Genomic DNA, 18,749 nt, shown 5'->3' on the forward strand with positions numbered 1-18,749 from the left:
GATACAAGAGAACATACTGACAGCTGCCAGAGGGGAGGGGAGTTGGGTGACTGGGTGAAAAGGTGAAAAGATTGAGAAGTACAAATTGGTAGTTACAAATTCATGGGGATATAAGGTACAACATTGGAAATATAATCAGTAATATTGTAATAATAATGTATGGTGCCAGGTGGGTGCTTGGGGCAGCAGGGAGATCACTCTGTAGGGTATGTGATTTTCTGGCCACTTTGCTATACATCTGGAACTAGTACAGAATACTGTTGGGCATGGACTGTGGGTTGGGGGGAAAAATTTAAGAGAAAAATAAAAACAGCAAGTTCACAATAAAAAAAATAATTTTATAGTATTTTAATTGAGGATGGAGAAATCATTACAGTTACAGAAGAAATATTAAAATAGTTTTATATTTATTTTTAAAAATGAACTTGAAGTACAAATAAAATTGATTTGTTTCAAGAAAATATTTATTACCAAAACTGACTGGAAAATATTTAAAGAAGAATTAAGCAGAATAAATATAAACAAACAAACATTTGTTCCTTATTGTGTTATATAATGAAATCAGGCCTTCACTAAACCAGAAGTCTATCTGGTTCATAACACTATTGAAAACCACTTCCTTAAGGTCTGTAGAGGCATAAGCCAGATGACCCAAATTCAGAACTACTTATCCTAGAGATAAATTTCTTAAACTAGAAAGAACATATGGCTGGAGATAGCAGATTAAGTATACAAATTTAATTTCCACTTTCTCCTCCAAAATTGCTAAAATCACAAAATTTATGCAAGACAGAAAACAAAATAATAACAACAAAACAACAGAAGGTAACAATAATAAAGCTGTGGTATCCAAAAGGTAAATAGACAAATTTAAATGTGCCCTGGCTGGTGTGGTTCAGTTGGTTGGATGTCATCTTGTGCACCAAAAGGTTGCTGGTTTGGTTCCCGGTCAGGGCATATGCCTGGGTTGTGGGCTTGATCCCCAGTAGGGGGTGTGCAGGAAGCAGCCAATTGATGTTTTGCTCTCACATCAATGTTTCTCTCCCTCTCTTTCTCTCTCTCTCAAAATAAATAAAAATTTTAAAAAATAGGGGAAAGTTGAATCCTAAACCAACTGGGTAAAGCTGAGAAAGTAGCATCAGGTTGACTGTTCTTCCACAATCCTAGCAGAAAACAGGAGATTTATTCCCTGGAAAGGCTAAAACAGAAGATCTCTGCACTTGGAAACTACCAGAGTTTTGAAGACAGATACATACTTTGCACAGGGGATTTAGTGAATGTTTATATACTGAATGTTAGATTGCCTAGCTTTTTTTCTTGACTCAGCTTCCACATTTCATGTACCCTCTAAGCAGATGGTTTAAAGAGTCTTTGGGACTTTTTATCTAACCCTCTAGGAAAGACCTAGAGATACTGGTATCAGGGGCTCTTCCTACAAAACAGACCAGTGAGATAACCCTACGAGGAAGACCATAGTGTGGAAGCCCCACCAATGCACACTAGAGCTTCCAAACAGCTTTTTTTTTTTTATCTTATATTTAATCTCCAAACATTTGAGGAAGCACCTTATGTGAAAGAAACTAAAACTAATGGACAAAATACAACTTGGAAGAAATAAACTGGAGGAGGAGGGATTTCAAGACAGACAATACAACTATCAACAGACCTGCTTAAATAAATATAACTACATTCATGAAACCAAACAGTGTGTGTGAAAAAGAAACATAATAAAAAGAGTTTTGAACATTAAAAATATAATAGCATAAAGAAGCAACTCAGAAGTGTTAAGAAAATGAGGCCATATCTCAGAAAGTTGAGCAAATAGATGGAAGAGACAAGAAAAAAGGAAAATTAGAGGAGCTGTTCAGCAGATCCAATGGGAGCTCTGGAAAGAGAACAAAGAAAATGGAGGGGATGAAATCCTTAATAAAGTAATTCAAATAAATCTTATAGAACTGAAGGACAGGAGTTTCTACATAGGAAGGACCCACTGAGGGCCCAGCATAATGGATGAAAATAGACTTAAACCAAAAGATAGGGCATAAAACAGTAGAGACAAAAGGAATCTCCATTATGATGGTGAAAGTAGCTTTTCAAATGATAGTTGTACAGCAGGCACTGAGGGAAACCACGCCAGACTGGAGTAGGTTAGACGGCTCAGAAGAAAGATTTCAAGAACATGAAACTTGATGGAGTACATACTGTGTTTGAACTTGTTAAAAGGAGATATACACAAGTGGAGAAACTGTATGGAGAAAAGTAAGCCAATATAAAACAAAATTTATTAACTCTAGAAAAAAGTAGGTTATGCAGGGAACTATATGACTTAGTTGTGAATATTATTTGCATAATAAAAATAGTGAATATTAACTACTAAAAGAAAATACATTGATTTAACTAAAATTATGATTCTGTTGGGGCACATGTGTGTTTGAGGAGGATGTAGAACAGAAGTGGTGGAACATGTTTAATCATCTGTGTCACAAGTATAGATAGCAATGTAAGCACAGTAAATATTAAAAGAATCAGTGAAACTAATTCAAAAGGGTTGTCTTCAGGGAGCAGAAAAGGAATGAGAATGGCAGAAGGATGATGTCATTTGTAATAAGCCTTGTAGAAAATTTCTCTTTATGCTATCTGAACATAAAAGTTTAGTAAAAAGCTTTAAAAAACAAACAAAACAAAGGAAAAAAGATCATGGGCTTCAAATCCAGATAGACCTCACTTTAACTTCCAGCTCCATCAGCCCCCTGAGCCTCGTTTGCTCATGTGTAAAATAATAATAATACCTATATCACAGTACATTTGACTATTAAACAACATGGATTTGAATTGGTTGGGTCCACTTATATGCAGATTTTTTGCAATAAATATATACAGTACTGTAGATATATTTTCTCTTACTTTTTTTTTTTTTTTTTTTATCCTCACCAGAGGATATTTTTTCTATTGCTTTTCAGAGAGAGTGGAAGGGGGGAGAGGTGGGGGAGAAGAAGAGAAACACTGATGTGAGAGAGAGACATTGATTGGTTGCCTCCTGCTCGTGCACCGACTGTGGCTGGGGATTGAACCTGCAACCGAGGTATGTGCCCTTGGCCATAATCGAACCTGGGACCCTTCGGTCCAGTGCTGACCACTGAGCAAAACCTTCAGGGCTCTTACGATTTTCTTAATAACATTTTCTTTCCTCTAGCTTACTTTATTGTAAGAATACAGTATATAACACATATAACATAAAAAATATGTGTTAATTGACTTTATCAGTAAGGCTTCCAGTCAACAGTGGGCTATTGGTAGTTAAGTTTTAGGGGACTTAAAAGTTATACCCGATTTTCAGCTGTTCATGGGTTAGGTGCCCCTAACCCCCATGTTGTTCGGGGTCAGTTATAGTTGTGAAAATTAGGCATATCATATATAAGGCATAATACCTGGCTTCTATTAGATATTCAAATATTTTTTTGATTGACTCAATGAACATATGAAGGAACACACTAATGTACAAATAAGTCTCCTAGAATGGGGTTAGGATACCTTATATGTGGTCAGTAAATGTGAGCTGTTGTTAATACTTCAAAGTGTTGCCTTGATTTATATGATAGAAGAGTATATAAGCACTAAGAATGAGGCAATATAGTATAGTATGTGTGGTTTGCAACTTTGTCACTCACTGGATGTGCATCCTTGGAAAAGGTACCTAATGGTTAAGCTATCAGTTTTTCACCTGTAAAATGGTTATAATAGTTTGAAAGTAAACTTGTTGTAATAATTTTAAAAAGTAATCCTGCACAAGCACTTAGTCCTGTGCCTGGAGCAAGGTAATAACTCAAGTAAGTGGTGGCTTTTGTTAAAAAGATTGATAACTAATGAATATAAAAGAGTAACATTAAAACCTTTGTTATATAATGGTAAATGGAAAGATTCAAAATTGAATCTGTATCACGATTACAGGATGTAAAAACGGGTATGCTTATTGATAAATACTGGAAGGAAATTACCCCCCAAAGTGTAATCTAATATGTTTTAGAGTGATGAGATATCAGTGATTTCTTTAAAAGTATTTTCTTTCTTGTTGAGTTACCTATACACTAAGTCTAAGCTAGAAGGAGGACAAGAATGAAGAGATACTAGTTTAAGAATTAGAAAACCTGAGTTGGAATCCTAGTTCCATTGCTTTGTAGCTGTTTATTTTAGGGAATTATTTAATGTCTGGATCTTATTCTTTCAGTATTCAAGATGATGAAACTATTTACCTTTCAGATAAAATTTAAGTGTGAAATTGAAAATTAAATATTAAATTTAGGTGTGAACGTTAAATGAACTAAGGCACATGAAAAGTCTTAAAGTGGTGTACAAATGTTACCATTGGGACTTGCTGATTTCCATTTTTACCTTTTTTTTTTCTTAAATAGACCTCAGAGAGCTAGGATGAGATTCTGGGCCAAAGGGAAACAAGGGGAGAAGAAGACTACCAGAGTGAAACCTGCCACCCAGTCAGAGGTTTCGTCACTCTTTGCTGGCCCAGATATGATTCCAGTTCATCAGTTTCCAGATGGTAAAAATAGACAAAGGGTGGAGACTGTCTTCATAATTCCTGTTCACTCTTTCTGAAAGTTTGCTGTTGTTTTAGTATTCATAATGGCAGTCCTGTTGGCTAGATATTCTAATGAGAAAGGACCAGGATTATTAAATCCTCTCTTATCTAAAAGATAATTGTAAAAATACATTGTACCTGTAATATAAGTTCCAGGGAAATGTGGCACAAAATGGTAAAGCAACAACTACTTTAAGAATGGTTGAATCTTCAGTTTGCCTCAATTTTTTATTTTTTTTTAAATATATCTTTATTGATCTCAGATAGAGGAAAGAGAGGGAGAGAGAGAAAGGTAGAAACATCAATGATGAGAGAGTCATTGATCGGCTACCTCCTGCACACCCCCAACTGGGAAATCGAGCCCACAACCCGGGCATGTGCTCTGACCGGGAATCGAACCCCAATCGCCTGGATCTTAGGTTAACGCTCACCCGCTGAGCCACGCCCGGCAGGGCTAGAGTCCACATTCTTAACCACCATCCTACATATTAAGTACCTACCATATGTCAGTGCCTGGAACTTTATAATGGTAACTGTTACTTTAACTTTTTGGCCATCAATCATAACACATTTGAAAGTACACAACAGTTAGTTTATCTGTTGAGAAAGCTGGCTTTTTAAAATGCTAGTATTCTCCAAGGATTTCAGTAATCCCACTGTTAGATTATCCCATTCTTCCCTTTGCTTAAGCATGTTTTTAATTACTATATGTAAAGATGTCAGCTGTCTTCAGTAGGAATGTACATCAGAGGTAGGTATGCAATGGGTGAAATACCAGTATTGAATAACATGGAAAGAGGTCCTAGGAAGAAAGTTATTATCCTTAAAGAAAGATACAACAGAGCCAATTACAATAAGTAAATAAAACTCCTAATATCTATGGTAATGGGACAAGGAGAAAGGATCATCAACTTTAACATAGGAATGGATGGGCACCTGTGTGTTAGAGGCAAAAATGGTAGAAATATAGTTGGAGCCCTGTTTTTGTGTCTTGTGGCTTTGCTCCTATCAATTGGAAAACTGATAAGGGTAAAACCAATAATGAATTAAGTGAATACTACAGGTTTAGTTTGGAATATTTGGAGTTCCTTTCCATTACATTACTAACATGATCACTTTTGTATATCTTATCTGATTTACAGTAATCATTCTAAATTTTTCACTTTTCATAGTTATTTTTCTCCATTGCTAATTCTCAAGAAGGAAGGTTAAAGCTCTTTAGTTGGAGCATATATTATTAGCAGTCTTCATTTTATATTTGCTCCGTAAGAGTATAAGATTATAGCTTTTTAAATATCTTTGGCCAGAAATTTATTAAGGTAGCCCTTGTTTTTAATGGTGAAGTAGGATTATAAACAATTTCTTTCATAATATTTCTTTTATTATAAGAGATAATTGACTTTGCTAAATGAAATACTTATATATCTATCTAGGTTATATAATGGAATTAAAATTAGTTGATACCAATTTGAATATACTTGTATCCTATACCTTTGTAATTTTTATTCTGGTATCATATGTGAGATTGGGTTAGCCTTACTTCTGCCTGGGGTGGAATTAAGGGGAGGCAACTTTTTTTTTCTTTCAGTGTCAGAATTAGCTTTTAGGTGAGATGAGAATATATCATTGGAGAGAGAGTAAGGTGAATACATGTAAACAAACAGATATGTGAACAAACAGATATGTGAAATGAGGAGCCAATATTCTCATGAAGCCCCAGGCAGGGTGTTAGCAAATCCAGTGTAGTTCTAGATTGTAATGGACTACACAGAATCTCATTTCTCTGGTGTAAACAATTGTAGAGAAAATTTGTTTTATTTTCTAATATTATATACAAAGCCAGATTCATTCCAGGAATTCTCTGGGAAATTCAGACAGTTACTTGGAAAATAAATAAGAAAATTCTATATACAAAAGAGATAGAAGCAGAAGTGAGCCAGTTGTTACTTGGCTCCCTAAACAGGTTGCCAAACTAAGTTCAGATATTATTACTGAAGCATTCATGGCTTTAGCCCCTAGTTGGAGCATATATTATTAGCAGTCTTCGTTATGTATTTGCTCTATAAGGGTATGTGTATAAAAGTTAAGATTGTAGCTTTTTAATTATCTTTGGGCAGAAATAATAATAATTATCAAACTTCACTGGTTTGTTGGAGTTATATAGCTGGATGTTCTTTCAAAGAGATACAGTAAAACTATGACTGGGTTAACAGCATTTAACATGTACTCTTCTTTCTTTTTTTTTTTTTTTTTTGTTTAAAATATATCTTTATTGATTTCAGAGAGAGGAAAGGAGAGGGAGAGAGAGATATAGGAACATCAATGATGAGAGAGTCATTGATCGAGCCCGCAACCCGGGCATGTGCGCTGACCGGAACTCAAACCCCAATCACCTGGATCCTAGGTCCATGCTCAACTGCTGAGCCACGCCCGGCCGGGCTTCTTTCTTTTCTGTGGGATTGAGGTCTCTGGGATCCGGGCTTCAGTTCTACAAGATGCTTCTGTTCAGGTTTTCAGTAACAGACCTTAGGAAGATATGTTAGCATTTTCTATTGAAAAATGGTAATTCTTAAATACATTTTCTGTACAAATGTGCAGTCTAGATTTATTGTTTAACTGCCTGGCCTCAAACATTAACGTACTTTGCTTTTCAAATATTTACCTGTGTTTCTTACAGTGACTTACTAAAGGAACTTCCTACTTAAAAGGAAGGATGCAGAGATTTCGGTGTTTTACTAAATTTCTGTTCTTTTTCGCTACTCTATCTTGAATTATAGAATTATCTCAGTGTCACCCTACACCTCCTTTGAGCCCAGAATTGCCTGGTAGTTGCCAGAAGGAGTTCAAAGAGAACAAAGAGCCCTCTCCAAAGGCAAAGCGCAAGCGAAGTGTGAAGATCAGCAGCGTGGCTTTGGAATCTATGTATTGGCAAAATGACTCTGTCCAGATCATAGCAAGTGCCAGTGATTTAAAAAGCATGGATGAGTTTCTTCTGAAAAAGGTACACTTTGAATGCTGAGTTAGACCGCTGAGCAGCTTTGACTGTGGAATACTTGTGATACATCAGGATGTGGCCCACAAGATGACATATGCTTCATTAAGTTAGATGGTCTTTTTTTTGCCAGGAAGGTACAAATAATATAATACACATTAGTCAATCTGGGTAAACAGAATTTAAGGTTTTAGGCTTTACTCTTGACTTCCATTTTACTGTAACTGTCATGTTATATATTCCATATGTGAAGGTGAGGCTTATCATTGCACACTTGGACTTGTTTTTATGGAAGCACTATAGAATCATAAATGTTAGAAGGGACATTAGAAAATCATCTAGTAGTAATTAAACTTAGGCTATTTAGTCATGCTTTTACCTGGGTCCTATAATAGCAGTGGCTTGCACTTTCAGGGAAGTCATATGTGTTCACTGTTGCATTCACTTCTTTTCAATTACTTGATTCTGTACAAAAACTCTTTTTGTGGTCCCCAGATGAATGACCTAGATAATGAAGACAGCAAGAAAGACACACTAGTGGATGTTGTATTTAAAAAAGCCCTGAAAGAATTCCGGCAAAATATCTTCAGCTTTTATTCATCTGCATTGGCCGTAAGTTGGGCAGTAGTAGTATATATTTTGTAGATCAACATACAAAAAACTTGTCAGTATTGTAGAAGAAAATACAGAGGTCGTGTTCAACTAGAGATTTCTCCAGTTCCTTGTTTTTGTTTTAGGTATAGCTAGGGAAAAGCATATTGACTGACCTCAGATTAGTAGCTTCCTTGAATTTCCCTGAGTAGTTTTCTCTTTCCCCCTTCTGGGTATATTTTCATCTTCTTAAGATATTTAATTTATATATTCTGTGTATGATTCTATTTCACCCAGGGATTCTACTGTTTTCACTTCTTATAATCCTTTAGTTCTAGCTTCTAATTCTTATATGCGTGGAATTATTATACAGGTTTTTTTTTCCAGTGGAATTAGAACAGTTTTGTTGACTAATTTCTACCTATCAGTTTATATCACTTTCAGATTTACTTTATACTTTCATATGATATTGGTTGTGTTTTACAAATTTTATTTTTGATGCTAAAGTATATAATAATTAATGACAGACTATGGAGAAATTCCCAGCAATTTTTCAAATTTCTACATTGTTTAAATTGTTAGGTATTTTACTAAAATTTAGCAGGTTTTACTCAGCAGATATTTCACAGTCAAGTGGGAGTTTACATCTATAAATACCACATGACCTCATGGGCATGCCCATTAGAAAGTATATATCAGGTTCCTAATTTTTATTCTGAATACTACCCAATGCAAATTGAATCAATCTTCTATATTAAAGAATTTCTTCCTAAAACCTTAAATTTCTTCTTTTATTGCTTATTAGGTAGATGATGGGAAAAGCATACGGTATAAAGACCTCTATGCACTATTTGAGCAGATTCTGGAAAAGACCATGAGACTTGAGCAGCGTGATTGGAGAGAATCTCCAGTCAGAGTTTGGGTCAACACTTTTAAAGTGTTTTTAGATGAATATATGAATGAATTCAAGACTTTGGATTGTATACCCGCAAAGGTAAATATGACATATTTTGATTCAGTTATTAACTCTGCTTAAGAGTCTTTTTAGGACATCTGATATTTGAGAAAAACATTACAGTGAACATGTCAACTTAGCCGTACTTGAGATTTAACAAACTCCATTCCATCTTATAAGTTCACCAGACCATATTTTCTAAATCTTCTGCAATTAATACATTCTTCACTGAGGTAAAATATAATGTTGTGCCCTCAAGGTTATACCCTCAGCTTCGATAGCGGTCAGTACATAAATTTTCTTTTGTAAAACAGCGATTGAAAGTGTGATTCACGCTATCATCTAGTCACCTTTATGTAAGGACTCACAAATTATATTTCTCCTTGAATTATGTTTTAGGAAAATGTGTGTTTCTGGAAGTGTATAGAATAGTAATAATAATCTTCATTAAGTACCAGGAATTGGAGTAGGTGTTTGATATTTTATTTAATTCTTGCTTCAGCCCTATTAAGTAGCTATTAAGAAATCCATGTTATAGAAGAGATAGCAGGCTTAAACAAAGTTATCAATGTGTTTCCATTTAGTACCCCAGCTAAAATAATTAGGTATCTAATTATTAGGTATTAGGAATACTGTTAATTCTTTTTGTTATGTTCTGTTTTATTTTCAGTTATTCTAGTTATATGTGTTTAGCTTTACAAACCATCTTAAATCATTTTTGAAGTAGTCAGATACAAATAAATCCTTAAAAGTTCTTCTGTTCTAGATCTAGGTTAAGGTCTTTATGTTATACAGAAGATACTTACTAGGCTTATTCTGCCTTTGTTTATAATTTTAAAAGGTCAGGCTTGGATTGTTCTATACTACGGTTATCAGGCACTGTCATATGTAAAAGAGCTTTTTTATGTTCCAAATGATAGTTTTTTATATTTAGCTCTGGGATAGAGAGTTTTATAGAGCCAAAATAGGGAAAGTGCAAAATTTAAAATTAGTAATCATTTAATTAATGAGTAAAGTAAAATCATTATTTAAATTAATATGGTGTGGTTTCTGGACAGAACTGAGGTTTAAAAAGAAAATAATCTCTAAAATATCCTTACATTTTGTTGTTTTTATGACCACTGTTTCATCAAACTTCAAACTTACTCTCATTTGCTTATTATTCTGTTACCTTTTGAACAAAAATCTTAGCATTTGCAAAGAAGTCAGAAAGTATGTTAGTCCTTGTTACATCACAGCTTTTGTATTTATTTCCCACCAGGTGCCAAAAGCAGAAAGAAAGAAAAGAAGGAAAAAAGAGACTGATTTAGTAAGTCATAATCTTTTATGTTATAAAAAAGTAATTTTTAGACCAGCAGTCTGAAGCATATCATACAATATTTATGTGGATATATTTAAGGAATAAGTTTGTCAGCTGCCTGGAGGGTAATCATTTATTGCTTTAAAAAATTTTGGAATGACATGTGGCTTTGTCTTTTGTGATTTGACTTGTTATCAACGGTGGCTTCATAAAATGGTTGGCTGACTTCTGACCTACAAAACTATGTGACACTAAATGGATGTTGTTTTAAGCTGCTAAGTTTATGGTAATTTGTTACAGTAGCAATAGAAAACATATAATAGCAGTGTATCGAAATCTGTTTTACAGCCAGTATTCCTCGCTGAGCCTTTGGATTGTTTCTGGTTTTCTGCTTTTACAAATAATAATGGCAAAGTCATTAACTGTGTGTGTGTGTGTGTGTGTGTGTGTGTGTATAAGTGTGAGTGAGTGGAGGGATATTCTTAGAATTGGAATTATTGGGTCATAGGTAAAATGCATCTGTTATTTTGATAAATAGTGCTTCATTTCCCCATAGGGGTTATCTCATTTTTCAGTTTTAACAGTAATGTATGAATATGCGTTGTTAAATTTTTAGATTTTTGCCAGTTTGATAGATAAGGAATATTGTATCTCGTTGTAGTTTTAATTTGCTTTTCTCTTATTTTCATTGAGTTTATCTCTTCTTATTCTTAAGTACCATTTGCATTTTCCCCCATGTCCTATATGTTTATGTTCGTTGCCCATTTTTCTATTGGGGTTTTGGGTCTTTTCTTTCTCAATTTCTAGGAATTTCATATATGAGGCAGATTACTTTTGTGGTGATATAAGTTGCAAATATGTTTTCCCATTTTGTCAGTTGTCTTTTGACCTACCTTTTGATGTTACTTGCTATATAGAAGATTTTTACTTTTACAAAATTAGACTTACCAATCTTTTTTTTTCATAGCCTCTGAATTTGGGGTTACAATTAAACTTTCCCCCACCTGAAGGTTAAAAAGAAATTCTTAATTTTTTTCTTCTAATACTTTAATGGTCACATTTTTTTACTTTTAAATTCTGATCTTTTTGGGGCAATTTATTTAAACTTTTCATAATAAAACAATACAGAAGTGGAAACCCTTGTGAAATTTCTTTTCTCATTTCAGTAAAAAGATCATTAATACTTTATGCTTGTGTGACACTGTAAGGTTTAAATAAAATAAGCAAGAGAGCTCTGTAATACACTTGAAATATGAAAGACTGTACTATAACTTTTATAGGCACCAAGTTACTTAAGTTCCAAGCAAGTCTAATTATCCCTCATTATTTATTAGGACAACTTAAAGTAGGCCAGCTTACAAATAAGCAATACACTACAAATTACTCTTACTACATAGGTCTTAGGGTAAACATGTTTATACTTTGAACAATCACGTGGATACTATAAATATGGTGACTGTATATCACTATTCGGTGAAATTTCTTGCCTTCCTTCATGATTTTTTCAGTCTGTCTTTCAGTGGACAAAAGATTTTCTAAGAAGTTTCAGTCGTCTAAATACTGCTCATTTCCTGGTAAAAGCTAGATGTGCCCATCAGCAGTTAACAGTGTGATCGGCATCCATCTTTCCACCCCTTCTAATACATGATCCAAACAAAATTTGTGGAAGTCAGAGAGGCAAAGTTCGCGAGTCTTAATTCATAGCACTGTGGGGATGCCAACCAAATTTCTTCTGACGTGGAATTTTCAGTTGCCTCTAATGGAGGTGACCATGGCTGTACGCTCCTATCCAGAGGTTCTGGGTGGGTCTTGGCCTCCAGCCAGAGCCCGATGGGGACGCCCTAGGTGGCAGCCCACTACGTCATTCAAGTCTGGGTAGATGGGCTGTGGTTCACGCAGGCAGCGCTGGAAGAAGACCGCATGGAAGCGGTGGCTACCGCACTGCCTGAACAGCGTGCGCCAGGCGCTCCAGTCACGCAGCATCCAAATGTTGGCGATGCAGCCAAGCTGCGCACACAGGCGCAGGAAGTGGTGCGGGTCTCGGCTGACACGCGTGCGCCAGGAAACCAGGCAGCCGGGCCTGCCAGCTGCTGGAGCGCGCGGCCCAGCTGCCGTGCAGCGGCCAGCGAGGCCCAGGGCCGCAGCAGCAGCGTAAATTCTGATCTTAATGTAGTTTATCCTGGTGTATAGTATGAGATACGAATCTAATTTTACGTCTTACCAAAGCTAACGTCATTTATTTAAAAGGCCATCTTTACCTATATTTGAGATGTCACCTTTTTTATATTCTAAATTCACCTTTATGCCTGGATCTTTTTTATTCTGTCCCATTAGTTGATCTGAATATTCATTCAGTACTTTAATTACTGAACTTTTCTTATGTGATAATTGGCAGGGCTAAATCCACCCTAATTAATTTTCTTTTTTATAACTTTTCTGGCTATTCCTACTTCTTTTTCCGTATGAATTTTGAATTCACTTGTCTAGTTATAAAGTCTACAGTGATGTACAGTAATGTCCTAGGCCTTCACATTCACTCACTACTCACTGATTCATTCACCCAGAGCAACATCCAATCCAGCAAGCTCCATTCATGGTAAATGCCCTATACATGTGTACCATTTCTTATCTTTTATACTATATTATTACTACACCTTTTCCTACGTTTACATATATTTACATACATAAATATTTAACATAGTGTTACAATTGCCTACAGTATTCAGTATAGTCACATGTGTAAATTTGTAGCCTAGGAGCTATACCATATAGCCTATGCATGTAGTAGGCTATTCCATTTAGATTTTCATAAGTGTATTCTATGATGTTTGCGCAATGAGAAAATCACCTAATGATGCATTTCTCAGAATGTGTCCCCATTTTAAGCAGCACCTGAGTGTATTCACTACATTAGGTAACTATCACCGCTAAGAAGTCACTATACATTCTGTCTTCCCCCAGCCCTAACTGCCACTAATTTACTTGCTGTCTCTGGATTTGCCTATTATGGACATTTCATATTGGAAAAAAAAAAATCGTACAATATTGGCCTTTTGGGTCCATCTTCTTTCACTTAGCATATGGTTTTCAAGATTCATGCATGTTGTAGCATGTATGGTACTTTATTCCTTTTTATAGCCAAATTTGTATTCCACTGTATAGATTATACTACATTTTCTTTATCTATTCATTAGTTTATGGTCTTTCCGTTTTTCCACTTTTTTGCTAGTATGAGTAATGATACTAGGAACATTTTGTACAACTTTTTATGTTAACGTGTCTCTAGCCACTTTTTAAAATATAAATCACTTTTACTTTATTAACAAGCTATATTTACGTAGACTTAGGTATTTGGCAAACATTTTCTGAAAATGAACAAAGTGACCCTTTCACTTCAAAGAAAACACCTGGCTTTATTTTCAGTGGTAAAGTTTGAGCTTTCAAGCAAAAATTAGAATTGTGGAAAACGTTTATTTCCCACTGTGTGTATGACAGCTTTCCAGTAAAGAATCTTCTAATGAGATTGTTGATAATATGAAGGAATATGACTTTCTGATAGTGTAAAATAAAATGTGTCAACATTTGGAAGGGCTGCACAACTCTGTGAACTAGTGTTCTCTGAATCACCAATGCATAATACTATAAAATCATGTCCATTTAAAGTGTAGGATAGACCAAAATGTTTTTTAAAAGAGATTTATTGAGGTAAATTTAGTTACAATGTAATTTATCCCTTCTAACTATACACTTCAGTGATTTTCAATAAATTTACAAAATTATAATAATTACCTCAATCCAATTTTAGAACATTTACCTTACCCCAAGAAGATTTTTTATGCCAGTTTGTGGGCATTGCCCTTTACCATCCTCAGTTCCAGGCAATTACTGATCTACTTTTTGTTTTTATATTTTAGCATTTTCTGGTCATTTTCTATAAATGGCATCATACAATGTGTAGCCTTTGCACGTGGCTTCATAGCATAATGTTTCTGAGGTTCATTCAAGTTATGTATGTCAGTAGTTTGGTGTTTTGGGGTGCTGAAATACTATCCCATTGTGTGTATATAATACATTTTATTTCTCTTTTTATCACTTGATGGGCATTTAAGTTGTTTTCACTTTTGGGGTATTATGAATAATGCTGCTATGTGAATATTCGTTTACAGGTTTTTGTGTGAACACGTGTTTTCAGTTCTCTTGGGTGTAAACCTAAGAATAGAATTTCTGGGTCATATGATAACTCTGTGTCGAATATTTCCAAAAATTGCTAAACTGTTTTCCAAGTGACTGTACCATTGTACAGCCCCAACTGCAATATCTGAGGGTTCCATTTTCTCCACATCCTCACCAACAGTTGTTAATGTCTTTTTAAATTATAGCCATTCTAGTGAGTGTGAAACAGTATCTCATCATAGTTTTAATTTGCGTTTCCCTGATTACTGATAATTTTGAGTATCTTTACATGTGCCTATTGGCCATATGTACTACTTTAATAAGCTGTCTATTTAATATTTTTCCCATTTTTAAATTAAGTTATCTTATTTTTAAGTTGTAACAGTTCTTCGTATATTCTAGATAGAAGTTCTTTATCAGATATGTGATTTGCAAAAATTTTCTCTGTATCTGTAGCTTATCTTTCTATTTTCTTAATGGTACTTTGAAATAAAAGTTGTAAATTTTAATGAAGCTCAGAAAAGTGGATTTTAATGTCACAAAGCATGAAGAGTTTATTGGTGTGGTTTTAGTTTCCATATTTCAATTAACCTTTAAGGTATCATTTGTAGAGTTTTGATGTAGTATTATCTGAAAGGACAATTACTCTTTTATTTTTATCAAGTTTATATTTGTGTGAACCTGGATTTTCTTCATATCTTTCAAACTAAATTGTACCTGCCAACAGGTTGAATGAAGATGGGGATATGAGAATGTGGGTATCTTTTATGAAGCCAGACATTAAAGAGATCTACAGAAAGTTAAAACAGTACTCTGCTTGTCATTACTTTTTTTTTTTAAAGATATAGTCGTTTTTCATAAAAATGTTATTTATGTTAACATGTAATATGTTTAGTGTTAATTTTAAATGAATTGGATAAATAAAATTTTTTCAGTTTTAATTTTTATCGTAGTAAATATCAGTAGGTATAACTCATATAAACAAGTTATTTGAGGTCATCAATAATTTTCAAAAGTGTAAAAGATTTTTGAGGTTAAAAATAAAAATTTGAGAACTGCAGCTTTTAGTTTAACATGCTGGTTAGACTCACATAAGACAGGTCTTATGTGTTTGTAGCATTGCTTTCTGATTTTCATATAAATTGGTCTTGTTTCTCTACTAAATTGTTAGCTTTTTGAAGGCAGGGAACACATATTTTACTTTTATTTCTTAGAAGTTCATGATTTTCTTGAATAAGCGCTCAGAAGGACTTAAGGGATTGAAGGATTTCCCATTGGCTGACCATATTAGAGCAACATTTACTGTTGGCTTTAATATTAATAGCTATATTTTTTCACTCAGGTGGAAGAGCACAATGGTCATATCTTTAAGGCCACTCAGTATAGCATTCCTACATACTGTGAGTTCTGTTCTTCTTTGATATGGATAATGGACCGAGCCTCTGTTTGCAAATGTAAGTATAAGAGATCTTTAAGGATTTTTTAAAACTATTTAACATTTCTTTTTCCCTTAGTTTTCTTTTTCTTTTTAAGCCCTCTTCTACTTTAAAAAAAAAAAATTGTAATTGCTTTTAGAGAGTAGAGTGGGGAGAGAGAGAAAGAAAATGAAACATCAGTGTGAGAAAGATACTTTTGATCTGTTGCCTCCCCCACGTGCCCTGACTTGACTGGGAATCAAACTCACCACCTTCTGGCATATGGGACAACACTCCAACCAAACCACACTGGCCAGTGTTCCCTTAGTTTTCCTATGTCTTTAGCATAAAGGAAAAAGTCACACTTTCTAATTCTCTAACTTCATCTCTCACTACTCTTGGTAGCCAAACCAGATATTTTCCTGTTCTTTGGTCTCTGTACTTGCAGCTCAGTCTATCTGAAATGCTCTTCTTCCAGATATTAGTAAGACTATTTCAGTTAATTCATGTCTCTACTCAAATGTTATCTGTTAGAGAGCTCTTTCTTTACTCTCTTACTTCAAATGCCACCCTGTCCCCTAATTCTCTGTCCCCTTACTCAGCTTTAAAAGTCTTTATAGCACTTATCACCACTCAAGATTATATTAAGTATTCATTTGTTTTCTTGTTTGTTAGTTTGTCCCACTAGAATGTATGCTGTATAAGATTGGGAAACTTAATCTGTCCCTTCTGTATCACCAGTGCCTAAAACAGTTCTGGCACATTGTAAGTTTTAATAAATATATGTTAGGTAGATGGACCTATAAATGGATGGATTAATTAACTAATGAATTCTTAGATTATAACCAGAAAGGTACCTTTTTTTCTATGGTAATCCTTTCATCAGAATATATGTTCTAGAATGTTAGTAGAGACTTTTTGTAGGTCAGCTTGGTTCTGGCTTACAGAAGACCTTTTTCCATTCCTGTCATTTCATGGATCTACTCCAGTGCTGTCAGTAATTCTGTGAGGGTTTATTTACTAAAGGCTAAAAGTCATATTCACCATAGCCAAATCACCAGTATTACTGGATATGTTCATTTGTTCTATGGTGCAACAATTGTTTCCTTTTGTTTTGTTTTGTTAGTAGTAGTTTAAAAAGCTGTAGTGATTGTTTAATGTTAGTCTAATTCCTGTTGGTTTGGTATAATTTTCTCTCTGATTTGAAACTGAAAATGTAAAGAATCTGCTTTTTTATGACTTGAGTGGGCTTGGTTTGATTTCTTAGTAGATTTACTAACTTTCTTTGTGACCATACTGGTGATTTCACCAGTACAATGATGTCCTTACTTGATCTTGGCCTTGAAAACGCCACATGTTGTACTATAGATGGTCAAGGATATGATATGCAGGTGCTAGAGCTATGTAGCAAAATGACATAGGCCAAGTGTGTTTTCAGTATCTTCCTCTTAGTGTGCCTCTTCCCAACTGCCTAGACACCCTATTTTCTCTTGCTCTAAGAAGTTATTTCTGCTCTGAACCTTTTCTTTATCTTATCTTCCCAAACACAACTGATAATTTTTATGTTTGGTTCTTCAGAGCTCTATTCTGGACCTATAAGTCCTTTCTTACACCTTAATGTGCTGTCTGATTTGTTTTTATTTCAATAAAGGTCTTTGGCAGTAATGCCTTCCTTACCCATTGGAATGATTTCTAATAGATATTTCTGGCATTTTAGCAGATTGTAGAGCAGGTATATGAGGGAAACATGAAAAGCTATTTTGTGAATCAAACCACAGAGATAAATATTCTACTGAAATATGGGAGGGGAGGAAAGTGGGTAAAATAAAATAAAATGTATAGACATTGATTAGAATGTTAGGCATGTTTTTCAACTTTATTATTTCCAAATAGAATGGGTTAAATAAGTAAATTGAATTTATAAAGAATGAGTTAAAAAATTTTTTCTTTCTAATATTGTATGATATTATAGCAGTCTCAGATTTAAAGAAAAAAATTTATGTCCAAAATAAACTTAAAAGCTTTTTAAGTTCTTGTCATTAATGCAGACTTCTAAAAATTCTGCATTCTGAACCTGTTTTTCAGTATGCAAGTATGCTTGCCATAAGAAATGCTGTCTGAAAACCACAGCCAAGTGTTCTAAAAAGGTAAGAAGTTATTACCCATGAGTAATAGTTAACAGATCTGTTGTTTTTTTGTGCCTCATGAAAAGAAATCAAGGCCTCTTTGATAATTTTATAGAGAAGTGGTTTTCAAACTTTTGACTACAAGTCACAGTAAGAAATATACATTTTATGTCATGATCCAGCATACACATATAGAGAGATGTTTATGTATATATAACTGAATTAATTTTTCTGGAATATATTTACCTTTACTACATAGGAGCTACTAAACTGATTCCCCAACAATTTATTAAAACATAACTTTTAAAGGTTTCCTCCTTCATTGAACACTAATAAGTCTTCCTACGAATAGTCTGAAAAGTGGTAGGTTACAATGAAATATTTTAACATGAACATCAAAATGCACTGCATAGTTGGTGGATACATAGAGGTCTAAAAGATATTGACCATGTACTTTGGTGTCTCAGTCTTCAAGGAAGCAACCATTTTTGAAAGATTTCAGGCTTTTATTGATGTATAATCACATTTTCTTACGTATTAGTCACATACAGAGTTGTAACAATACTATGCAAATCTGAACTATAATATAATGTGTGCGCATGTTGT

General features: G+C 34.3%; 1 protein-coding gene across 4 annotated transcripts in view; it reads left to right on the top strand.

Moving 5' to 3' along the window:
- MYO9A (myosin IXA) overlaps positions 1 to 18,749 on the top strand; it is a 272,449-nt gene that overhangs the window by 211,661 nt on the left and 42,039 nt on the right. For all 4 annotated transcript variants that reach the window (XM_016201287.2, XM_016201296.2, XM_016201314.2 and 1 more), the window contains 7 exons: positions 4,410 to 4,552; positions 7,369 to 7,592; positions 8,079 to 8,195; positions 8,980 to 9,168; positions 10,391 to 10,438; positions 15,945 to 16,056; positions 18,103 to 18,164. In XM_016201287.2, coding sequence (XP_016056773.2) covers positions 4,410 to 4,552; positions 7,369 to 7,592; positions 8,079 to 8,195; positions 8,980 to 9,168; positions 10,391 to 10,438; positions 15,945 to 16,056; positions 18,103 to 18,164 — 895 coding nt within the window. The remainder of the gene's footprint in view (positions 1 to 4,409; positions 4,553 to 7,368; positions 7,593 to 8,078; positions 8,196 to 8,979; positions 9,169 to 10,390; positions 10,439 to 15,944; positions 16,057 to 18,102; positions 18,165 to 18,749) is intronic.

Source organism: Miniopterus natalensis, chromosome 1 (genome assembly GCF_054644295.1).
Source record: "Miniopterus natalensis isolate mMinNat1 chromosome 1, mMinNat1.hap1, whole genome shotgun sequence".
Taxonomy (NCBI): Eukaryota; Metazoa; Chordata; class Mammalia; order Chiroptera; family Miniopteridae; genus Miniopterus; species Miniopterus natalensis.